Source organism: Vicugna pacos, chromosome 3, assembly GCF_048564905.1.
Source record: "Vicugna pacos chromosome 3, VicPac4, whole genome shotgun sequence".
NCBI lineage: Eukaryota > Metazoa > Chordata > Mammalia > Artiodactyla > Camelidae > Vicugna > Vicugna pacos.
The window spans coordinates 86,854,495-86,880,145 of record NC_132989.1 but is presented as its reverse complement, the minus strand read 5'-3'; the positions used below and the strand labels follow the sequence as shown (position 1 = coordinate 86,880,145).

The window sequence follows — 25,651 nt, the reverse complement described above, 5'->3', positions numbered from 1 at the left end:
GCAGTTATGAGTCCTCTTATATCCTGACATTTACAAAGAATAAGCTTACAGAGGTGAGATATATGTTAAATAGGTAATTAGGTAGGTAGATAGGTAGATAGATAGATATAATAGGATATAAAGCACTGATCTCTGACCAAGGGGTTATATTTTCTGCTATTCCTGGTGTGAAGATAATTTACCCAGATAATCCAATAGTTCATAGTATGTCCTATACATGGAAAGTGTGTTGTAAATGTAAAACATGAATCACAGAGCAGCCTTATTTAGTCCGCGTGGCTTCCATCTCTTCTCACATGAATGCCTCCCCATGTACAAATGATACTGACTGTTTTTCCTGAGGAGGTAACAACTTATAACTGGAATGTGATTGAACTCAATAAATGGGAGCAATACACTCGTTAGTGAAAAAGCAGTAGGATTGCTGGGCAGTGCTATGGGCAACTGCGTGTGAGATTCATGGTCAGAACTTTTAAGTGAGACCAGTCTACAAGGTATGTGATTTTTGCCTGCCAACATTTAGTGTCACAGAGTTACAATTATTTGGATATAACAACAGTTGGAATTTAGCCAAGTTAGTTGATGGAGGGGAACAAGATTAAAGGAGTTAAATGTTTGCAAGTAAATGATTATGGTGATGGATCACGGAATCTAGACTGGGTACAAAAAACAAAAAGGTAAGATCCATGAATTAATTGGTAATCTTAATGTAGTCAAGGGATTGATGAATTAGATACACTAGGTAAATGAGCCGAAGTTATGGTCAGAGAGAAGAACATTTGACCTTGAGTTTGAGGTGCTACAATTTTTCCAGATGACAAGGTCAAGGCTGAGACCTTGGGAGTGGATGGCATAGGTGAGCTAGAGGAAAAGATGACTAAAGTCGAGAAAGTCAAAGAAATGAGAGACCAGGGTGTTCCATAGATTTGTCCAAGTAGTAAGATGCCCAAGAATAATGACAGGAGTGACAGTTTTCAAAGTTCTTTAGCCTCCTGCTTAATCAAATATAAACAAAGGGAAATAAAAACAAACCAGCTCTGTTAGTCGTTCTGAATGGATGAGCAATTCACCTCCACAGCAACATTTATTCACCCTGGCACCATAAATTAGGCATGATTATCTAAGTAAAAAAATATTTTTCTTTTATTTACATTGAAAATTTATATATACAAAGACAATGTCAAGCCTACATGGTTTCCCTTAATAATTATTCAGTGTCTCCCTGGATTACTAATTAATAATTTAGGGTCATCGGGAAGAGAATTTTAAATCTCGTCAGAGAGTAACAGGTAACTGTGCATAAGATTTAGTTATGTCAGGGAGTAACCGGAACTGGGCTCATGGCAGATGCTAGTAATTCGTTCCAATTAGGACAGCACATGGTCTTGGGACAGATGGTGATGGATATCAGGTGAAATGTATGTTCTTAGAAGGGAAAGGCTAACCTGGACGTGAGTGGAGTAGATTTCATGTTTATTTGGCTTGTGGGGCAGCCTTATCTTACACTTACATATATTACCTAGTTATTTCTTACTTATCTTATATCTAAGTGACTGGAAGGAAGGATTCATTCCTTACAGAAATTCCATTTCTTTTTTAAAAAATATAATCTATTTGTTTGGTCATATTTTCTAATGTATCTCAGTTATTAACTACCTAGCTACCTGAATTTAGCACAAGCTATCAAGGTGAGGTGATTTGAAAATGGGAAGTCAGTTATGCTTCAGTTTAAAAAAAAAGAAAAAATTTTTAATTAAAAAATAAAAGAGAGGACTGACGTGGAACATAACTCTATATGCTGGAACAAGTGAGTTCACATCTATAAAGATTTAACACAAGCACCTAAAAACAAAATATGACTAGAAAAAGAAGAAGGAAAACAGAAAATGAGGGGGCCTGGGGGAAGTAAGTCTTTGTTGAGAGGAAGTAGAGAGATGAAGGATACACACCCTAGACTAGACCCCTTTCTGCCCCTTCATTATGGGAAATGAGTTTTTTAAACTCAGTTTCATCATTTATAAAATGTAGTACTAATTTCTGTTACTGTAATTTGAATAAATTAGGAGAGAAAGCTAAAAACAGCAGTAAAAATATAGGATAATAGTCTTATTCAGGCATGGATGGTGGCATAATTTCTCCAAGATGTCTAGTATACTCCAGAAGGTAGCTCAGAAGTGATAAAGATTATGTTTAATTGGGAGTTCTCTTATTTGTTTCTGCAAGTTTCAGAGTATGCTTTGGTTTCCAAAAAGACCTAGCTGTGGAATATATCTCTAAATCAGACGAAGATTTAAGCCTAAAGATTTCTGACGACAGTGAGACCAGGGGAGGCTATAAGGTAGATACAGATCCTTTGTGCCATTTTGGAAATAGGATCAGACTTGGAAATAGGATTGGCTGTACAACTACAACTTTACTAATGAGCAGACTAGACAATTGCCTCGGAAGGAAGGCAGCCCTATCTCAAATTACTTCCCCTACCCAAGAAATGAAATGTCTAGAATTCCTACATTAAAAAGACCTTCCTTTGGGTAAGGAATTCTTTTGAGCCCCTTATTTTGGGATAGGAAGTTTAAACAACAAGTAACTTCAGGCATAATTCTTGATACAAATTAGTTTATTGGTTCACATCAGCCATCCAAGGAGGGTGCAGAAAAATGGGCATGGGGTGGGTGCGGGTACAGAGCAAAGGAAATCGAATCTGGGGCACTTCACCTTCCAAATCATTTCAGTTCAGTTGGCTGCCAGTGTTACCCAACCTGTGGAAAAGAAGGAATGAAAGGAGAATGGAAGTAAGAGAGGGAAGACAGAGAGCAAGGAAAACGAAAGAGCTGACTCAGGAGAAGTGACGTGACAGCTGAGCTACAGAAAGCACGAAGCAAGTGTGTGTCCCTGCCAGACATACCCCTGCTTGTTAGTCTAGCTTCATCTTGCTCCGCTGTCCTGTCCCAGCGGGTCCAGGCTCACTGGCCTTTTGTTCCTAGAGCACCTGCCTCTTTCACATCTCAGCTTCCTCACAGGCACCATTCCCTTTGTGTGGACATTATCCTCTCTGTCAGCCATCACCCTCCCAGCCATATCTCTGTGTGTGTATTTTTATTGGAGTATAGTCAATTTACAATGTTGTGTCAATTTCTGGTGCACAGCATAGTGATTCAGTCATATGGGAACATACATATATTTGTTTTCATATTCTTTTTCACCATAAGTTACTATAAGATAGTGAATATAGTTCCGTGTGCTATACAGTATGAACTTGTTGTTTATCTATTTTATATATATTATATTACATATATATAATATAATCTGCAGATAAACATATATCTGCAAATCTCGATATGTTATATATATATATATGCAAATCTCAAACTCCCACTTTATCCCTTTCCACCCTCCCTGTTAACTATAAGTTTGTTTTCTATGTCTGTGAGTCTGTAAGTACAACTTTTGAAAGGCCTTCCCTTAGCCCCCGTTTAAAATTCGGCTCCTAGCTTATACTTGCTAATAATAGCTTTTCTGTTACAGCCCTTTGCACAGTTTGCAATTGAACATGTATTTGAATGATTTTGTGTTTAATCTCCCTTCTCCTCTAGTGCAGAAGCTCCATGAAGGCAGAGGCCACGTCAGTGTGTTTCATGTTCTAACCGCCACCCTCACCCCAAGCCTACAAGAGTCATTCAGTAAAAACAGTTGAAGAGATAAACCAACCATGTGAAGTTTAATAACAGCACTCTCACTTGTGTAAATGGCAGTGATCACTGCTGTCGTAGAAAGATTTGTGCCCTAATAGAGTTTTAAACTTGCCTGAAAGACTAAAATGTATTATTACATCTGATCTGCATGTTTTAACTAAAGAAAATTGAAACAGGGAAGATTGCTAGGTGGATAACTCACAGTGGTTTGGTGTTTCAGGTTGGAATCGTACAGTATGGAGAAAACGTAACCCATGAGTTCAACCTCAATAAATACTCATCGACGGAAGAGGTGCTTGTTGCCGCAAATAAAATAGTCCAGAGAGGTGGCCGCCAGACCATGACAGCCCTTGGGATAGACACAGCCAGGTATGTGGATAAAAATAAACCAGGGTAAAAGACTGTGCAAAACTAACCACTTATGACTTATGATCTAGCCCTTTGGAGTATTAACTGAACAGTTACCTTAGCAATATTTAAAGCCATCTTTGAAACTAAATTCAGCTGATCAGCTAATAGTTATAAGATCAAGTTTTTCTATATTAACAATCTCACCACTCTCCTTATCTTTCTTCTTATTCCAAGGCTTTGATTGATGGAGAATCAGTCCAAGAAATCACTGTAGTCTACTGCATCACATTCCTGGGTACCAAGACATAATATTATATTTTCCCTTTATTCTTTGTTTTCGGCTTCAAGGAATCTCAATTTTTAAAAATGGATTAAAATTAGTCCACTTCTACTCAATATATATTTATATCCTAATATGTCTATAATTTCACAGCATCTTACAGATTTAGGGCTACTGAAGCCCTCAAATAAGTATTTTTAAGAGGGTAAATCAAATGTTGTATTATTTGAAATCATTTTCAGTGAAAAGATTGAAAGAGGTGGAAAGGATTTCATCATTTGTGCACTCTCTCTTTCTTCCTTACTTTCTCCAGATTCCCTCTAATTCTCATCCCTTCCTTCCTTCCTTCTGCAGTCTCCTTCATAGAGTATAATTCACCTTGTGGTTGAACTTCATTCTATAAGAACGTACAGGACTGTGCCTTTTTTTTTTCAACAATGTAGAACATTCTCTTTTCTGTATTTTTTCTGATCTCATTCAGCGCTTAACTCTTGCTGTTTCTCCCCTTAATCATCATGAAAACTTCTGAACAAAAACTAAATAATACCAAAATCACAGGAAATCTGATAAGCAGTTTGACTAATGTCAAGGATCCTTCTGTTAAGTGCCTTCAACTTCTGGACTCTCACCTGATTCTGAAGAGCTAATTCCCATGCTCTCACTTTGCCTGCCTGCTAAGATCAGTGTTTTAAGGGGGCTAAATTAGTTAATACGGATACTTGAAAGGATGGGTTGGATTTTCAAAATTTTAAAATTTCACATGCAGCTTTAGACTCATAAATGTTAGAAAAGCATGTGGTTCTAGTTATATGGGGCCCATGAGAAAATAACCACAAACAGATGGGGTAATTTTACATTCACCAGCCAATAGGATCACCAGTTTGCATGCACAAAAGGGCACATGTTCAGGTGTGCTGAATGCACATGCTTAAATAATGGACTGAAGGTGATCGCACATTCAAAGGAAATCAAAATGTTCTTTGAAAGGTCCGAGTATATAGGGAGCTGTGTGTTTTCCAAGGCAACCGCTTAAGGGTGAATATTCATCTTTGAAAACTAACTGAAGAAATGTTCTGGCTGCTTTTGCTCCTGCATAAATACCACTCTAAACACCACATCCGTATATGGTTTCTGCCTACGTGGTTCACAGAGGGTCTGGCTGGAGGACACAGTTTATGGCGTTTTGTATATGAATAAAACTCCATAATGTGACTACTAAGTACCCTTCTTGTATATTAGTTTTTCATGTCTAAGTTTATTTTCACTTGTTCTTTATTCCTTTCAGGCAAGGCCAGTTGCAAACAATATATCCAATTTTTTAGAATCCTATACTTCCATTTCCAGTGTCTCCCAGTTCAAAACATTTTTGTGTCCCCTTATCCCAAATTTCCTTTCATTTCAGTAGGTTCACAAGTGTTTAACCATAAGGCCTGGATTCTCCTGTCCCAAAGGAAGGGATTTTCCTGGGATATGTTAATATTTAAAAGCAGGCAGAGAGGTCAATGCTTCATTTAAAGAAAGAATACTGGATGGTGGTAATTGGGGATCAAGGGCAATTTGCTGAAGATATTTGAAACAGAAAGTATATACTCAAGAGTTCTGCCAATGCTATTCATATACAGCCAGCCCTGGTTTCAAAGCTACCGGATTTTCTTTAAGGAAGGTCTTTTAATCTCTCCTTCAGCTAATATCCATTCAGTTATGGCCTTGATCTTCAAGGGCATTAGAAAGTTTTGGGGGTCCTCTAAGGAATTAGAACTGTAAAAAGGATTGAATCTCCTTGTCTGAACTTCATTTAAAGACTAGCCCTTTAACATCTGTTTTCATCTTTGTGCATATCACGCAGTCAGAAAATCTGTATGTATACTGTAGAGGGCAGAGATACACAGTTTCCCAGTGATCAGTATTTTTTAAAATGGTCTTTTTTCTTTTGCAAATTTTACGAAAATTTGAAAATACAGAAAAACAGTACAACAAAATCCTATGTACGCATCAAACAGAATCAACAATTCTTAACATCTTGTCGTATTTGCTGTAAGTCCTTTTAAAGGAAAAAATTAACACAGATAAAATCTCTTTGCTCAATCACCAGGATCCTCTCTCCCTCACAAAGTATCCACTTTTCTGCATTTACTGTGTATCTGCCGTAGAACTAATGTGTTCTGTGACAAACTGCTGGAAGATTAAAGAGAGCTGTTTCTTTGGTAGATTCCAAACTGCAGCTGTTTGTCCTTATGACCAAAGTAAAATTTGTAAATGGACTATTCTGTACAATGATTGCTACATTTTATACCAAAATCTAAAAAATATTATATGAAATCCATTCATTGTTTCAGTCCTAAGTGAAAAGTACTCTTCTTTCCAAGACTCCAGAGAGAAAAGTGAGTTGAGTGAAAGAAAATAATAAAAAGAGGGAAAGGGTGCCTCTGTGTGTGTATGTGTTTGTGTGTGAGTGTGTGTGTGTGTGAGTGTGTGTGTGTGAGTGTGTCTGTGTGTCTGTGTAGAAGGCATGAAACAAACAACAGTTGTCAGTTTCCCCTATCTTCCACTTCTTTCCATAAATGCTTACTGAATTAAATCAAAATTCCATTCTTTGACATTAGTTTCTAGCATTTTTCCATGCCCCCTCCTCCCACCCACCCCCAGCAGCCTGTGTCCTAAAACCTAATTCAGACCAAACCTTTCATAGCTATGCTGACCCCTTCTTGCCCCATATCGCCCTGCTCTGTCACTGACTCAGACCACTGCCATCTGCAGTCTTTCATCCCTATGTCTGAATTTTCGCCCCATATCCCAGCCATACAAATATTCTGTTTTCTGCAGGACACCCCCTCTGCAGCTCAGAGGATTTCCACGCTGTTCTACGAATGTCAGAGTAGGTGTCGGGGAAGTGAGGACTAAAGCAGAAGAGGAGACCTGTGAAGCAAGGAAAGGAGTGTTTACAGAGAAATGAGTGGCTGGGAAAAGATTAAAAATCTGAACTTCTCTCAGTCTGACTTATGCTCCAGTCACTCCCCGACCCCGTTGAAGTTTTCCAAAGAATGACAGGCTGCTGCCTTTTGTTTCTGGAATAGATAGTGATTAGCCAAACGGTAACCTCTCCATCATCTGGAGTAAATCTTCAGCTATTACAAATAACAAGCGCCATGCCTCCCAACTTGAACAGTGGGCGTGATCCCGGAGGGAAAGCAGTGGGCCACCTGGATTTGGCAGCCTCTTCATGTTGTTTATCACTTTGCCTAACCCTGCAGTGGTGTTTTATTTGCTTCTCTTTTGTTCCTGTGATTATTTCAGGAAAGAGGCTTTCACTGAAGCCCGGGGTGCCCGAAGAGGGATTAAAAAAGTCATGGTGATTGTGACTGATGGAGAGTCCCATGACAACTACCGACTGAACCAGGTCATCCAGGACTGTGAGGATGAAGGCATTCAGCGGTTTTCCATAGCTGTAAGTACTGGGCTGGAGACAGCTTTCAGACTCCGGTGTGAAGAGAAGAGCCGAGCACAGATCATGGTTATTTTCTGGAAGTTATACAGACAAGCTTGACAAAAAAAGAAACTTCTCCATTTGGAGGTCAACTCTGGGGGGGTAGGATTTTGTGTCCTTGGTGCCCAACACAGTGCCAGGCAAACGGAGACTCAACAATCACTGAAAGAAAAGAGGGAAGGAAAGAAAGAAAGATAAAAGGAGGGCGAAGGGAGAAATGCATAAGAGGAAGGAAGGGAAGGTGAGAGGAAGAAAGGGACAGAAATAGGGAGTGGAAAAAAGGAGGAAAAGAGGAAGAGGGAAAAGAGGAATGGAGGGAGGGATCAAGAGAAGAGGGGGAGAAAGGGAGGGAGAAAAGGAGGGAGGAGGAAGACGAAAACTGAAGACATGCTAGGGAATAAATAAAAACTGTCTGCTAATCAACAATTTCCCGTAAACTGGGGGAGTGGAAAAGCAGGATGTGACTCTTAGCGTAATTTACTGTAAGTCTACTATGATATTCCCACGCTTACAGCTCTTTGAGTTGTAGGGAAGAAGCAAAAGGTCACCTAATGTTTTGTCTAGCCTGGGCAGTCTACGCTGGGACTTAGGAGAAGGGTGCCTGCTGTGGCACAGCTTTCTTACGGGGTTCTGTGGTCACGGGTGCTCCTCTGCACCGGCCACCTCTTGGCATCACTGGTGACACAGAGAGGAATCACGAGATAGTGTCATTGCTCCTGCACTCTGTACGCAGCCATTCCTTCTCCACTTCATAACCCCAGACTGTGCCGCCTAAGTGAAGCAGCCCACAGCTATAGAAATACATTTTCTCTAGAGTTGCGTTTAGGGTGGACAAGAAGGGCAAAGGATCAGCAAAGAAGAAATTTCCTTTCATTCCATGGAAAAAGTAGCCCCCCTTTAATGACGTAGAAAATATTACATATAAAGTATTTGTGCTCTTTGTGAGCAAACTTGTATCAATACAAAGTAGTCTGTTATTAATAATAAATGTCCCTTGGGAGGGTGGGTATAGCTCAGCAGTAGAGCGCATGCTTAGCATGCGTGAGGTCCTGGGTTTAATCCATAGGACCTCCGTTTAAAAAAAAAAAAAAGAGTCTAAAATATTTTTTAAATAATAATAATATTTGTCCCTCAAAATGCAAAAAAAAAAAAAATAATAAGAGACTGTCTGAATACTTTATAGCCCTTATTAGTGATTTTTTTTCTAAATCAACTTCTAATAGTTCCGTGAAATCAGTTGACTCAGTTTTCATGGTGCGACCCCACGAAGAGGGACATTCAGAAAAAGAGACATAAAAATTCCACCTTTTTCAAACATGGAAAAGTGGTTAAATTACCACTTATACAGCACTTTGTAACCTACAGTGGCTTTTCATACCTGTGTCCTACGTACCTTTCTTTGTCCCTCATGGCACCCCCAAAGAATGTAGGACATCTTTCACTTTCCCCATTTTATGAATGAGGAAACCAAGGTCCAGCAGGCCCTCGGCTGAAGGCCACATGGCCAAGTCCAGACTCCCCCCTTGACTCATCATGTGACCCACTGCCCTGGGCTGGTCTTCCCTGTTTTCTCTCATGCTGCCACCGGTCTCTCGATGGTGCTGCAGAGCCATCATCACCTGTGTCCATGTGTTCCCAAGGGCACCACAGTCCTTTCCATGTCACCACTCTGCTTTTCACCAGAACAAAGAAGACATCAGCACAGAGACACTGATGTGTCACAATCTTAAACAACAAAGGACTTCTGGACATTTGCCAGAAATGAGAAGCAGAAGGGTGGGGGTAGGGAAAGGGCAGAGGAGAACTATATTTTGGAGCCAGAAAGACCTTTGTTCAAATTCTGCCCTTGCCATGTGCGGGCTGTGTGGCACTGGGTAAGTGACTTCGTACTCCAACTTCCTCTATTAAATAGAATAATACCATTTCTCTTTCTCTGTCTCAGAGAATTGGTGAGACATGACTGTGAAAACATGTAGCACAATGCAGGCTAGGCAACTAATAAATATTATTTTCCTTAAGGATCTTTATCTCGAGGAGTTTGCAACCATGATATAATAAAAATAAAACAAAATAGTGTTTTCAAATTAGAAGGAACCTTAGAGATAAATTATGTTGCCCCCTTACTCAGAAACCTTCAGATTTTCCCCCAGAGACTAGAAAGTCTTAATATACATTGATTTTAAAAAAAAAAAGTCAGGGAACAAAACATTTCAGAACTCTAAGAGTACAACTGAAATTGTCTTTCAGCAAAATCTTTTATTTATAGTAAGTAATAACTGATATCGCCCACAATCGCTTTTCAGCATTTAGTCAGTGAGATTTCCTTCTTTCCTTTCAAAAGTGAAAGACAGCCAATTGTAGGTAGTAAAGAAAAAGATTCATCCCTGATGAAACCCCAGAACACACAACTGGCTCACTGCTCCCCTGGGGCAAGGGGACTCTACTTATTTTATAAACAAGATGACTAGGTTATAAACAATGATAACTTCTGACTGCAACATTTTCTTTTTCATTTGGGGTACAAGATGTAACAGAAAAAATTAAAACATCCCATTATATTTTTTTCCTTTTGTTGTTACTTCTGTAAGTTATCTTGTGCCAACTATTATTCAATACATTATTACCTCCCCTGTTACTGTAAGCATTTTGATCTTTTCTGTGGCTGAGAATAATTCCATGTGGTCCAGGCTTCACGCAGAGATACCATCCACAATTGGAGTCAATGCCTGGTCTCTTTAGTATGCAAAGCTCATGAAGGCTTATTTGTCCCACACAACTAGGTATCAAAAGTGCCATCATCTGTTTGGCCTCCCCCAGAGAATACAGTCTAGCATTCCAGGCACCAAAGATGTGGGCCATGAGCATCAGTAGCATTGACAGCATTAGAAAGACTTCAGTGGAAAGTTTCTATCCATGGACTGCTTCTTAATTTTAAATTAATCTTATACCACTCTTACATTGTATCTGGCCACAGATTCAGTATTTCTTGCCCTTTCTCATCATTGTCAAAGCATGGCCCACTTTATTTGTTTCTGTGTTTATAATCGTACCTGCATACTTATTTTAATAACATTATAAGCATCCACGGACATACTACCCAAAATGAGACCCTAGCTTGGTTCTCTGACAACTTACATCTGACCACATTCACCACCTGCCTTGCTCCACCTAGTAACCATCAGCCCAAATCCTGCACTTATCATCTCTTGCTCTTTCTAAACAGTCTTTTGATAGCTGTACTAGCTGAAAAAAATTTTAAAAAGGGTTCTTTATTTTTAACTTTATAAAAAGACTATCATGCTGTATACAATATTTCAAAACTTTTAAAACTTACTCTTGCTAAGATTCCTCCATATTTTTCCATAGCATTATAGGTCATTTAATTTTTCAAAATTGAAGTAACACAGTGAAATGTAAAATTTCAATGTGAACACTGTGTACAAATTGAACAACTGATGAGTTTTGACAGTTGTACACAGTTGTACACATCCACATAATTGACACTAATTAAGACAGAGAACATTTCCATCAACCCCAGAAAGTTCCCTCGTGCTTTCTTTCACTTTTAATACTCACCTTCCACAGCCACTGATGTGACTTTTACCACCATAGCTTCGGTTGCCTTTTCTATTTTATATAAACGAAATCATACAGTCTCTGCTCTGTAGTGTTTAATTTTTCACTCGACATAGCAAATAGCCATGATATTTTCTGTACTAGTGATTCATTCTTTATTTTTCTTACCCATTATATATACCACAATTTGTTCTACACTCTACTGATTATGGGCATTTGGGTCATTTCCAGTGTGGATTATTATAAATAATGGAGCCATAACTGCTGATTAAAAAAATATAAAAACCGAGGTGGTAATCTTCAGGTAACACTTGCAATGAGGTAAAAATGAAATATTTCTCTCTTATTACAAAAGTAATGTTCTTACTGAAAAAATTATAAAAAAAATTAAAGCACAAATTAGAAGGAAACACAATCTAATAGAAATAAAAAATAAGAAAACACGGTACACATTCTACCAAATTTTTTCCTTAAAAATCTTCCTATTTTTCTAAATGTCCATAATGCCATTTTCTTAATGCCATCTTTATGCAATTAAAAAAATAGAAATGCCCTATCTGCATATTGAGTTTTTTTTTTTTACTTTTTTTGCCTTTTTAATTTACATATGTTTTTTTGTAAGATTTTTTTCATTTACTTTAACTGGAACATTTTCATATTCATTTCTAAATTTTAAGAAATGTTTACCTTAACAACTAAATTTTTAGGAAGAAAAACAAACCATTAAAAAAAAAAGATTAGTTGGGCTTCATCAAGACTAAAAAAGTCTACTCTTCAAATGATACTGTAAAAGGAAAAGACAATATACAGACTGGGAGAAAACGTTTGCAAAACACATAAAGGACTTGTATCCGGGATATATACAGAGTCTCACAACTAAATAATGGGAAAATAAACAATCCATTTTTTTTTAACTAGCAGGAGATTTGAATAGAGACCGCACCAAAAAAGGAAATACTATGGCAAATAAGCACATGAAAAAGTCTCAATATCATCAGCCATCAGGGCAATGTAAATTAAATGAGATGCCACTACACACACCAGTAGAATTGCTATAATTGAAACAAGCAAGCAAAGAGTAAAACTGATAATACCAAGTGTTGTCAGGGATGCAAAGCAGCTGGGTCTCTCATACGCAGCTTGTGGCAAAGGCAAAATGGCAACATGGAACAATTACTCTGGATGACAGTTTGGCAGTTTCTTACAGAGTTAAACATACACTTACTGTAAAACCCAGCACTCTCATTCCTAGATCTTTACTACACACAGAAGAAAACATATGTCCACACAAAGACCTGAGTACCAATATTTATAGCAGCTTTATTCATAGTCATTTCAAACTGAAAACAACTCAAATGTTTTCAACAAATAAATTATGCATCTCTACAATGGCATCCTGCTCAGCAATACAGAAGACTGAATTAGTGATCCAGGTGACAACATGGATGACTCTAAAAGCATTATGCAAAGTGAAAGAAACCAGATTCAAAAGGTACATGCTGTGTGATTCCTTAAATTTAACATTTTGGAAAAAGCAAAGCTATTAGGACAGAAAATAGATCAGTGTTTGTGAGGAGTTAAGGGGAGGAGGAGACTGACTACAAAGGGGCAAGAGGGAAATTTGGGGGGTGAGATATTCTAATCTCCACGTGGTGGTAACACCACTGTACAGGTTTGTCAAAGTCATAGAATTGTACATCTAAAAGGGGTAAACTTTATTGTATATAAATTTCATCTCAATAAACCTTACTTTAAAGAATAAAATAAATGTTTGAGAAAACCTGCTAGAACATCTAAATTTTAGTTAATTTTAGCAGATAATTCCTGCCTCTCTCTCTTGCCAAATAAAAAGAAAGCCCTTGTCTTGAGCATTTTGTTTCAAACAGGAATATCCCAGTTGTTTATTTTTTAGATTGCCAAGTTAGATTTCTACTTAGTCCCAAACATCTGTTTCAAAAATATACATGTCTGATTGCCCTTTGGTAAGATTTTCAGAAAATACTGCCTATTCAAGATCAAGCAATCCACTTGCTTATTGCTTTTGCCAGAAAATGGTGATGTCACTGGGATAATATCAGAGACATTCAGAAACCATAACAGTACTTTTGAACTGTCAGATTTTAACGATACAACTATTAATAAACAGGGACACAGGAATGCAAGAGAAGAAACTTTCATAAACATACAAGATTGCCCTTTATATTTTCCTACAGCAGTTAACAGTATATAACAGTTAATACTAGGGCATCTACATATTCTGAAAAGTATTTTTCTAAGAATGTGGAAGCACATAAAAATTGTGCCACAATTATGCCACAGTACTATACACTCTTGTTTATCGACAAAACACTTGTCATTCATGTTTAACATACAGAATTTTAAAAATGTTTTTGCCCTGTTTGTTGTGTCTTAGATTCTTGGCAACTACAGGCGTGAAAATATAAGCACTGAAAAATTTGTGGAGGAAATAAAATCAATTGCAAGTGAACCCATGGAAAAGCATTTCTTCAATGTCTCTGATGAACTGGCACTAGTCACTATTGTTGAAGCTCTGGGAGAAAGAATATTTGCCCTGGAAGGTATGACTGTTTCCTCATAAGCCTGAGGGTTCTTCTCAACAATTCAAATGCACCGTGATGGGTTTTGCTGTTTATTTCTATCACATAGCTAATGTGTTTTTACTGGGTACAACAGCCACCATGGAATAATACCCTATTATAAAAATCTGTCATTAAGAAGGCTATTTCACATAGCACTGTGTTTGCTGGAAGCTCTCTTTATAAGGACACGGCACGGCTGATGTGAGAGCCGGACGCCGACAGCAGTCAGCGTCGGGGCGCAAGAACAAAAATGTGCCCGTGTGTTTTATTCCTTTTCTGCGACACAGGTTTAGAACATGGAGGCACTAACTCAAGTCTTCGTTTTTGTTTTTCACTTTGGGCTTCTATGGGACGGTTTTTATACAATAACTTCTTTGTTCATTTATTTTCTCCTGTTTTGCTCCTTGCCCGTCTTAAAGGTCTTCGTGGAACTCTGCCTCAAGACCCATGGCAGCGAAACATTAGTTCACTGTATTTGTAAATTTTTTCTTTTATTTTAATGGCCGTTTTCCATTCGGGTAATGAGTCGCAGAATTCCCTCCACTGTCTTAGGTAGAAGATGTCAAGGAACAAATTACCTTGGAACTAGATCTCCCCTGACAAAAAAAAAGTTTTCAGGATTGTTATGCCAGGCAAACTGAAAAAGCCTCTTTCTTCACATTCTCTGATAATCTGGAGACTTCGAGAACGCGCCCTCTTTTCTCAGCCTAGGATGAGAAACCACTAGTTAGTTCCGCTCCGAGGCTGCCTGTGAGCACAGGACACACCAAGGACTGTTGTTTTTCAACTTAAACATAGAACTTTACAAGGACCTTCTCAGTCTCCCTGATACGACCTGATAATGGGAAATACAAAGATAAAATGGGAAAGAGACGTAACTGAAAAAAGGTGGACCATTTTGATTGAGCATTGTGACTGGGAAAAGTGACTGACAAAGAATATTAAAAGGTATAGAAAGGAAAGGAAATGATTTACAGTGATAGCTTTCAAACTTTTATTGGCAATGATTCATGATAATGAATATATTTTGCTTTGTTACCCAATGTACACATATGTATACATATAAAAATAAAGTTTCAAGGAAAAGCTTTATCATCTGCAATTCACTCTGATAATTCTTCATCACTTCTGTTCTATTCTCTTTCTTTTTTTTAACCTTTTTTAGCTGAGGTGTAATTTACACTGTTGTGTTAGTTTCAGGTGTGCAGCAAAGTGATTCAGTTATATATATATTTATATCTCTGTGTATATATATAAAACTGAATCACTGAAACTTAGGTAGGTTATTACAAGATATTGAATTATAGTTCCCTATGCTATACAGTAGGTCCTTGTTGTTTGTCTGTTTTATATATGGCAGTATCTATGTTAATCCCAAATTCCTAATTTATACCGCACCTCCCCTTTATCCTTTGGTAACCATAAGTTTGTTTTCTATGTCTGTGAGTCTGTTTCTGTTTTTTAAATAAGTTCACTTGTATCATTTTTAAAGATTACACATATAAATGATAGCATGTGATAATTGTCTTTCTCTGTCTGACTTACTTCACTTAATGTGATAATCTGTAGGCCCATCCATGTTGCTGCAAATAGCATTATTTCATTCTTTTTGTGGCTGAGTAATATTCCATTATATACACACACCTATATACACCACATCTTCTTTATCCAATCATCTGTTAATGGATGGTTAGGTTGCTTCCATGTCTTGGCTAGGGTAAATAGTGCTTCTATGAACATCGAGGTACATGTATCTTTTCAAATTAAGTTTTCTCCAGATATATGCCCAGAAGTGGGATTGCAGAATCATATGGTAGCTGCATGCTGTAAGTTTTGGATCATTGTGTTTTTGTTTTCATTTGTCTGTAGGTATTGTTGATACAGATATTATTACTTTTGTCTTTTAAACTCCCTACTAGCTTTGTGTGTGGATGATTTCCTAACTTTATTGTATGTTTGCCTTTATCAGTGAATCATCCCATTTATTAATTTTCTTGTTTATAATTGTGGCTTTTTCTTTTCCACCTAGAGGAGTTCCTTTGGCGTTTATTGTAAAGCTGGTTCGGTGGTGATGAATTCTTTTAGCTTTTGCTTGTCTTTAAAGCTGTTGATTCCTCCATCAAATCTGAATGGGAGTCTTGCTGGGTAGAGTATTCTTAGCTATAGGTTTTTCTCTTTCATCACTTTAAGTGTATCATGTCACTCACTCCTGGCCTGCAGAATTTCTGCTGAAAAACCACATGATAGTCTTATGGGAGTACCCTTGTATGTTATGTGTTACTTTTCCTTTGTTGCTTTTAATATTCTCTCTTTATCTTTATTTTTTGTCATTTTCATTATAATGTGTCTTGGTGTGTTCTTCTTTGGGTTAATCCTGTATGGGACTCTACACTTCCTGGACTTGCATGACTGTTTCCTTTCCAAGGTTAGGGAAGTTTTCAGCTATTACCTCTTCAAATATTTTCTCAGGCCCTTTCTCTCTCTCTTCTCCCTCTGAGAAACCTATAACATGAATATTAGCATGCTTGATGTTGTCCCAGAAGTCTCTTAAACTGTTCTTATTTCTTTCTATTATTTTTTCTTTTTTCTGTTTGACAGCAAGCCCCTCTGGCCTTCAAAGCCGAATGCTCTGGGGGATCCTCTTCCTGGTGCCAGACCCCAGGCTGGGGGCCTTGATATGGGGCTCAGAACTCTCACTCCTGTGGGAGAGCCTCTGCAATGTAATTATTCTCCAGTTTGTGGGCTACCCACCCCAGGGGACATGGGGTTTGATTATATCATGAGTCTGTCCCTCCTAGCCATCTCATCGTGGTTCCTTCTTTATGTCTTTAGTGGTAGATCTTTCCTGGTATATTCTGGTCTTTTACATCAGTGATTGTTCTGCAGTTAGTTGTGATTTCAGTGTGCTCCGGAGAGGAGGTGAGCTCAGGGTCCTTCTACTTCACCATCTTGGCTGCTTTCTCCAATAGTGTATTTTTAAAGAGAGGTTATCTCAGCAAGGACCATCCAGGCTGCAGGCACCTCTATTCTCTTTCAATTAAAAACAAATGCTGGTTATAACTCACCCTGTTGATTTCATGACTTGACCACAACCTCTAAGTGGGAAGTTTGTTTTAAGATGACGGGGGTCCAGAGCCCATCCAGACTGAGTTTTTCTGGTTTCCTTTTGCCCTGGCTCCTTTTCCCCTCTGCCTTTAGAAACAGAACACTCACCTTATTTATCAGTCTGAAGTCACAGCTGCTTCTAGAGAACTTGGCTGTCCTATGTTCTGTGCACAAGCCATTTTTAAGTGGCCTTAGTCTCACAGCAGCCAGCCTGTATCATTGACTATTAGGCCAAATTATGAGCTTAGCTGGCCTTAAGGAAAGATCGTAGGTTTTCCAAGTCATTGTGCACTTTTGATTTTTAATAACATGAACCAGATATAATAAAACAATCTGCAAAGATCATTTAAAAGAAAAATTACTTAGTTACAGTAGATAGTTAAACACAGTCTCATTTCTAAATCTCATCTTAAGGAAGCAAGCAAATATGACCTAAGACTTGTAGAAATGAAGCCTGTATCAGCTGTTGGGTGGGGGAGGGGTCAATTTGCCTTACATGACATTTTCAGATTCTTTCTAACCTAACCACACTGTGAGTTAAAGGTTATACATTGGAGTACCTACATATTCCAAGAAGTCTTCATATTTAAAAACCAAAGTATCTTATAAGAAACTCCACAGATTAAAAATGTCTCCCATATCTTCATTGCTGCAGTTTTAGGGCCAACTCGAACAGTGTTTTGACTAGCCCGTTTCTGACATTTTACATAATGAGGTCAGGAAGGGCTTCATTTCTTTGTTACTTAGGAAATCTCCATTTCCTAGCAACATTTATCTTTAGATGGCAAATAGCAGCAATTATGAAAATCATGCTTTTCGAAGGACAGTGCCACCTAGTGAGGTAAGCAGGCCAGCTCTTTGCCCGATGAACTCAGAAAATGATCTAGTGTCTCCCTTTCCCATCACGTACTGGGAGAAATGCTGAAATTCCTCACCAGAAGCTGCACACAGATTACAGTAGTTATTGCAACACCCAGGAACAAGTCCAGCGAGGAGTATCAGGGATGCAGTGTCTTTTGTCGTTGTGCAGATTCAGCAGGCAGGGTTTCACAGAATGTCCTTCTCTCTGTTCTCAGTTGTAAACAGAAAAGCAGCAGGGGAAGGTGCTGGAAATACATAGGTCTCTACTACTGCATTCTCATAATTGATCTTTCAGAGACAAATGGCAAAGCACCTGAAAGCACTGTGGACATAAAATTAAAGTCTAAATTAAAGCTAAAGTGCACTTTGTATGTGAGATTAAAATAATGTATTTGAATGTTTGATTGATTTCCCCCATTTAATCTAGTCCTATAAAAAGTCAATTACTGATGTATTTGTTAACAAACTGATGCCAGTAAATAACAAGTAAATAAGTTTGATTTCACAAGTTTGATTGCTGTCACGCTTCGATGAAAGAGCAGTTTGACTCTCTTAAAAGTATGTGCTAGTTTTAACTTATTGGCAAGGCCAAATAAATCAGTAACTCCCTCCAAAAGTAAATAAATCAACATTCCCTTAATCCCCTCGGGAGCTTGTGACTTTGGGTTGGTAAATATTTTGCAGGTAGCACACTCCCATAGAATACTGTGGATTAGCTCTGTGTGTCAGTAAAGAGCTTCAATGAGGGTACAGAATCTTTTAAAAATGTGTGATTGGAATGGCCATGTGTCCCAGAGCCCTGTCGGAAAGTCCCCTCCTGTTCTGGAAGTGATACCCACAGCCAGACATTAGAGCAAATACAAACCCAGAATCCCTAAACCCTCTATCAAACAATGCAATTCTAAGAGGAAAGATGGCAGGAAATATGGGTGAGGCTGGTAGAGTCAAGAAACCTATTTAAATCTGTGAATCAACTGTTGTCAGTCCTGTGACTTATCAGGTAAGTTTAGCCTAACGTGTCAGGAGTGAGGGTAAGCACAGAGCTTTCAACCACGTGGATCCAAAGCACCAGAGGACGAGCCTACACAAGCCCACTAGAGAAGAACAGAAGCATGGATAGATGTCTCAAGTCCTCCAGCAAGAGTGGGGAAGCGAGCGGTCAAGAATGTGAACCTCAGCCCTTCTGCTAACCTTCCGTGTCTCCACCCAGCCCAGCGCTACCTAGGAATTTGGGGTTGAGAAATGTGTGGCTAAAAAGGTCCTAAAGATGCTAGAAGTTCTGGTTGGTAGAGACCACAGACTGTACCAGGTTTCTGTCTTCTGTAAATCAGCAATGTGCTTAAGGCAATTCTTCTACATTACAGCTACAGCTGACCAGTCAGCCGCTTCTTTTGAGATGGAAATGTCTCAGACGGGCTTCAGTGCTCATTATTCACAGGTACGTCACCCAGTTGGTAGAAAATAAAGTATCTTTTTGTTTGAGATTTCCTTTCCCAAACCCAATACCAAGGTATCAGCATTATAAGCACAACTTGCAGTTCACTTGTTTCCAGTCCAAATAGGCAAACACTATTTCATAAGCGTCTTGTTAGGAAAAAATGTTATGTTACACAGCTCACTATATTGTACTGATAATTGCAAATCAGACAGTGTAAGGTCTGCTTTCTGTAAATCTACATCTAGCTAAATAAATATTTAATTTAATATAGTGGCTAAAAATATAAAATGTATATTTTTTTCAGTGTTGAGGTACCCAAGGGTCTTGCTGGAACGCCATGTTCAAGACCCAGATTCTTAGCATCCACAAGGCAAAAAGGCAAGATTAGAAAAGATATCCCTTGTAGTTGACGGAAGAAAAGGTACCATGGTCCCTGCACAGGAATACTGACATTTCAATGTGCAGTTGTACTGTATAACCTAGGATACTTTATTTGCTCTGCCTCAGTTTCCTTTTCTGTAAAATAGGGGTGAAAATCATGGCATCTAGCCCAAAGGGTCATTGTGATAATTATACGAATTAATATATGTAAAGCACTTTGAAGAGTACCTATTGTATTAATGCTATGTAAGTGTTTGCTCTTACTACTTTTGTTAAATGTTGTTTTCTCTATTTGGATATAAGGACTGGGTCATGCTTGGAGCTGTGGGAGCCTACGATTGGAATGGAACAGTCGTCATGCAGAAGGCTAATCAAATCCTAATTCCCCAAAACACCACCTTTAATGTTGAGTCTACGAAGAAGAATGAACCTCTTGCTTCTTACTTAGGTAAAGTTTGGATGTCATGGATAGAAAGTTGCTTTTTCACATTTTTGTGTTTTTAAAATTTTCTTAGCTTAATTTTCTCATATTTTTATAAGCATACCTATATACAACCATGTAAGAGAGATCATTTCTAAGGGTTAGATGTTTTCCAGGACCCGTGAAAGTTTCCAGACCTCTGAGTAGCCTTAGTAAAAACAACAGAACATGGGAGAGCATTTCTCGGAGGGGCTGTCTAGTGCTGGGAATGATTTGGACTGATAATTGCACTTTTTGAGGCCTCTCTGTCTGACATTCTCGTTAACTACAAGAAGTGCTTCAGGTCGAGTGGACAGGAAGCAGAGTTAGGAAAAGAAACCTTAACTCAGCCTATATCCTGAAGATTAGGCTCCCATATTCTTTTAAATATCCTCTATCTTTTGTTCCTTTCTATGGGTCTTAATTTTGGGAAGTAAACTTTTCATCTATTTTGTCATATGGCTTCTTCTTCAATACTTCTGTTCACAATCAGGCACATGAGCTTAAACCCAATGATGTAACGATTTTCCAAAGGCTTGTCTAGAACGAGGAGGTGTGTGTCTGATGTCACTTTATTCTGGATCTGTGCCCGGCTGGGGGTGGCCAGGGGACTCTTCTATCACTAGATGATTTCAGTAAACAGTTGGGAGAGTCTAGGTTAGAAAGGACCCCCAGGATTTGGTTTCCTAGCCCCCCCATTCACTCAACAAATATTTAGGGGGCACCTGTCCCGCACAAGGAATCGTTTTCGGTGCTGGGGGTGCAGGGGTAAAGAAAACAAAGACCGTGCAGTGGTCATACTTTAGCATGTTTGGATTCCTTTCTGTGATCTTTCTGTCCTGGGAGGGGTGAGTCTTTTTCTCTCTCTATCCCAGCTTTCTTCTGTTTTACGAAGAAGGTGGCAGGTGTTTACTAGCACGTCCACGCATCTTATTCAAGGGCATGTATTAAAGCTGTAGCGTCAGCAGGATTTAAGAAGAATGAAAAGTCTGAGTTTAGATAATTAAAAATACAGCAGGAAGCAGCAGGTATAACGTGAATGCTAAAACCCCTTAAGACATGTTGAAATGTGCTAATGAAAGTCTAGTCTATTTCTCATAAAAGTCCTATTTCATTCTGCCCTAAGCAAGGAGCAGCTAAAGTATTCTAAGCATTGTCCTAAGCATTACACATTATAAAAGAAAATGCCAAACTAGGATTGCCAGTAAAAAATTATCTACAAGATACAGATCTGGAAACAGTCCCCATCTACCCATCATTCTCCTCACCAAACCTGAAGAAATTGATGGTTAGAAAACAAAATGTACACTGCATGTCTTTTAAATATTTGAAGGATTATGATGTAAAAATTAAGGGGTTGCCATTAAAATTCATATTGAGTTTTATCATTTAAAGAAATATTAGAAAGCATATAGTAAGCATCTAATTTTCCCAATTAAGAAATAGAGAAATATAAATGTTGCATCACAGCTACCTGTGGCAGGTATGAAACTAGAATCTGGGTCTCAATTCTTATTCCAGTGTTCATTTTGCAGTACCAAAAATGCCTGATTCTGGGTTGATCAAGAAAGCACTTATAGATAGTGAGAACCTGCAGTGTGCCAAACACTGAGTTATAAAATGAGAATAACAAGATAAATAAGAGGTATCTATCCCTGCCTTGATGAAGCTTACCTTTTTGGGTGAGAGACAATACTGAACCAAGCAATTACTATCAGTATAATATGTGCTATGACATAGAATGTGTAAAAAGAGGACAGGAGGTTAGGTTAGGTGGCTTCTAAAGGGTCTTCATGTTCTAAGATTCCATAAGACTGCTCTACGTGAAACACCTTGAAATCAAGGACCAGTTTTGCCTGAGGCTTCTTTCCGTCCTAGATAGAAGAATCAGAGGACGCTAATTCTCATATGTAATGGTGGCATATACATTAGTGTTACTTTCTAGGAAAGTCATTTGACAATGTTTATCCAGAGCCATAAAAATGTTTACACCACATTGACCTAAATTTTTTACTTCTGAGGATCTAACCTAAGGGAAAAAAATCCAATTAAAAAATGCCATGGGAGCAATTGTTTTAATTGTACTATTATTTATGACATTGGGATAAATGGCATATCCTAAATGTCCAGAAGTATAGGACTAGTTAAGTAAATGTTGATGGTACATTATGAAACCATAAAAATAAAAATTATAAAGCTGCTGATCCCATGATACTGAAGACTTGAAGTGATTAGGGCACTGGACGTACAGTCAGTCAGAGATACTCTGAGGTCATGGAGACTTGAGTTTGTTTTCTGACTTGCTCCTGGCTATGACTTTAGGCAAATTACGTTATTTCTCAAAGCCTCAACTTGCTTATGTCTAAAAAAAGTATTTTACATAAATATAGTAATTATTTATAATATATTATATGTATATTTGGATTGTTATGAATATAAAATTAAATAATACCTATAAAGTATTTAGTGTTATGCTCGATAGACAGTCAACACTCAATAGGTGCTGCCTGTTATTGCACTATTATGTGATGTTATATAATAAACATTCCTCTTATTAGTAGTCTGAGAGGCAGAATAATGACCCCAAAGATGTCCATGTCCTTATCCCCAGACCCAGATCTTATATGTCAAAAGGGACCTTGCAGGTGTGATTAAGTTAAGCATCTTGAGATGAGATTATCCTGGGATATCCTGGCTGGGCCCAGTCTCATCACATGGGCTCCTAAATCAGAGAAGATCTACTATTTGTGGCCAGAAGATAGAACTATAGAAAAATGGTCATAGAGATGCAATATTGTTGGCTTTAAAGATGGAGAAGGGGAGCCACAAGCCACGGAATGTGAGTGGTCTCTAGAAGGTACCATGGGCAAGGAAATGGACTCCCTTTTAGAGCCTCTGGAAAGACCCCAGCCCTGCCAACGCTGTGATTTTAGCCAGGAAGACCTAGGTCTGACTTCCAACTTTATAAGATAAAAAAATTTGTGATGTTTTAAGCCACCAAATTTGTGATAATTTGTTACAGCTGCAATAGACTAATACAAGTATATTACATAAAATACTAACAGTAGCTGACATTAATACTGCTACTAATTAGTACTGAATATTTACAACATTAAAGACACTGTGTGAAGTCCACAAAGATGTGAGTGACATTGTCACTACTCTAAGGAAGTTCACACATTTTAACAGCACATTTAATAAAATATTAAATAATAATGTTATTTGATAAATAACACTAGAATATTTTTGATATTCTGAATGATGACAAAGTGATTAAATTCCTTAAAAACAAATAGCCTTAAAGAACCCTAAGTCTATTATTTTAAAAATATTTGGGTTAATGGTTTCCTTAAAGCAGACTCAGAGAACTCAAGACTTAAAGATATTGCTGCAAGCAAGATAAAATTAATAGACCCTTCAATCCTGACCACAGTATTTATATGATTCTTCTCTTTCCAGAAAAGGAAATTTGGAGGTGTGTTGTCTACAGGGTGCTAAGATGATTTTTTTTTTCTGTTTCAGAACTCATTTCATTAGCTTAGTCACAGGTCACTGCATTAGACATTTTGCCAACATAAATAAAGTCAAATATATGTAAGATTTATTTCAAAATAGAAAGAGAGGACAGGAAGAAAGAAAGAATTCAGGAGAGAAAAACAGCTTTTTCCCCCTAAATATTATTCTAAATCTAAAAGTAGGTTTTCAAAATGTTTCCTCACGTGGGTCACAAACTAAGAAGAGATTGAACGTGTTCACCTGAAATCTGTGTGGACTGCAAGTTGTTAGACTATGAAAATTCATATGGAGGAAACAAAGTAAGAAATAGATAGTCTGTAAAAAATCCCAACCTAACCACTAGTGATCAGAAAGAAGTAGTAATTGAAGCTGTGGAACCTCCCTTTGGGTAGTCATGCACCCATCTTTCTGTAACCCAGTGACGGCTTTCTGCCCATATGTGCTTAGCAGGTGGTTTTGCTGTAACAATCCAGTTGATAAAATTGTGTTCCCTGCCTCCCCCACCCACAGTTTGCTAATCACGCCTGACTAACGCCAAAGAAAAAGTACAGACGTGAGGCAAACGCATGAGATTCAGACGGATCATACCTGTTTCCCATTACCTCACCAGATCCTCGCAGTTTTCTCACGAGAGCCGACAGGAGTCACTCTTTATAAATCCACACACACAGCTACACCAGCAACTTTTCTTTCTCTTCAAATGTGTGCCTTTCTTTTTCAGAAAGTGATGTTAAGCTTTTAAATCTTTATAATGATTTTCCTTTTACTAAAACTCGACTTTCCTGGGACCCCCTTCTCAATCCCTCTTCACTGTCTTTGGACGCCAGAGCTTCAGCCAGGACTGCCTCACTGGTTGTTTCTGCCCCTGTGAAGAGTTCGTCTAATAGTTTTAGTTATGGAGTGTGACTCATCAAAGTGAGTTAAATAATCACACAACTCCAAGCCTCAAACATAGTTTTCAACTTATTTTTTAAAGATTCTTTTATCAGTTTGCATTCATAGCTCTGAAAGTTGCAAAAAAAAGCAAATCAATGTATCCTAAACTCATCCCATTCCCTTGTTCATATTTCTTAGTAGCAACATGAAATAAAGCAGCCTTTGTTTTGCATATTCTCCTCCGTTTTATTTATGTTATAAACTTGATCGTAAAGTTTTTGTTTTTTCAACAATATTGTGGTTAGTAACATAAAAATATAACATATTACATGTTTAAAAATAATAGTCTATTTACAGTTAAATTATTAAATTAATACTATTAATACTAAACTATTAAATTTATAGTCTATTATGTATAGTGTTTTTTTTAAAAGCTCTAAGATGGATGAAGAAATGAAAATGTGAGAAAAATATTCATGAAGGAAAATATGGCTGAGGAATTGTGTTCCTTTAGCACTTGTAAGGATAAACATATTTTAGTACAAAACCTCTGTGTCTTTTTAAAAGTTTTATAGGAAAGTGGAACTGTTGTCTTATGGTAAAATATACTTGGTAAGTAAATTATCAATATAGTCATTTTCTCAGTAAGAAATGCTGTTCTGTGGCATTTTGAAAAATAATTTGCCCTCTGCTCCAGTGATGGTCAACTCTGGTTATTGGAACATTTCTTCCTCTTGTAGAGTTGAAATCTGCATGTGGTAATTTTTATCTATTGATTTAGCTCTATTCTCTGGAGATACAAAGAATGTTTAATTCTTCACTCAAAAATTAATAATAATCTTCCTTAAAGACATACTTTAAATTTTTAAAGGGCATGAAACCCTTATTAAAAAGAGGAATGATTAAAGATGAAAAGCTATTCAAGCTCACTTTTAATTAAGCAAATGAAAATCTCAGTCACAGGAAGGTGATATTGGTAGATTGTTTAACATCCATCAGAACATCCACAAATTTAAATTGTAGTAATGATA

General features: G+C 37.8%; 1 protein-coding gene across 3 annotated transcripts in view; it reads left to right on the top strand.

The window, feature by feature from the left end:
• Positions 1–25,651, top strand: part of ITGA1 (integrin subunit alpha 1) — a 150,138-nt gene that overhangs the window by 79,420 nt on the left and 45,067 nt on the right. For all 3 annotated transcript variants that reach the window (XM_072958709.1, XM_006205982.4, XM_072958708.1), the window contains exons 7-11: positions 3,913–4,061; positions 7,618–7,768; positions 13,797–13,962; positions 19,314–19,387; positions 20,072–20,216. In XM_072958709.1, coding sequence (XP_072814810.1) covers positions 3,913–4,061; positions 7,618–7,768; positions 13,797–13,962; positions 19,314–19,387; positions 20,072–20,216 — 685 coding nt within the window. The remainder of the gene's footprint in view (positions 1–3,912; positions 4,062–7,617; positions 7,769–13,796; positions 13,963–19,313; positions 19,388–20,071; positions 20,217–25,651) is intronic.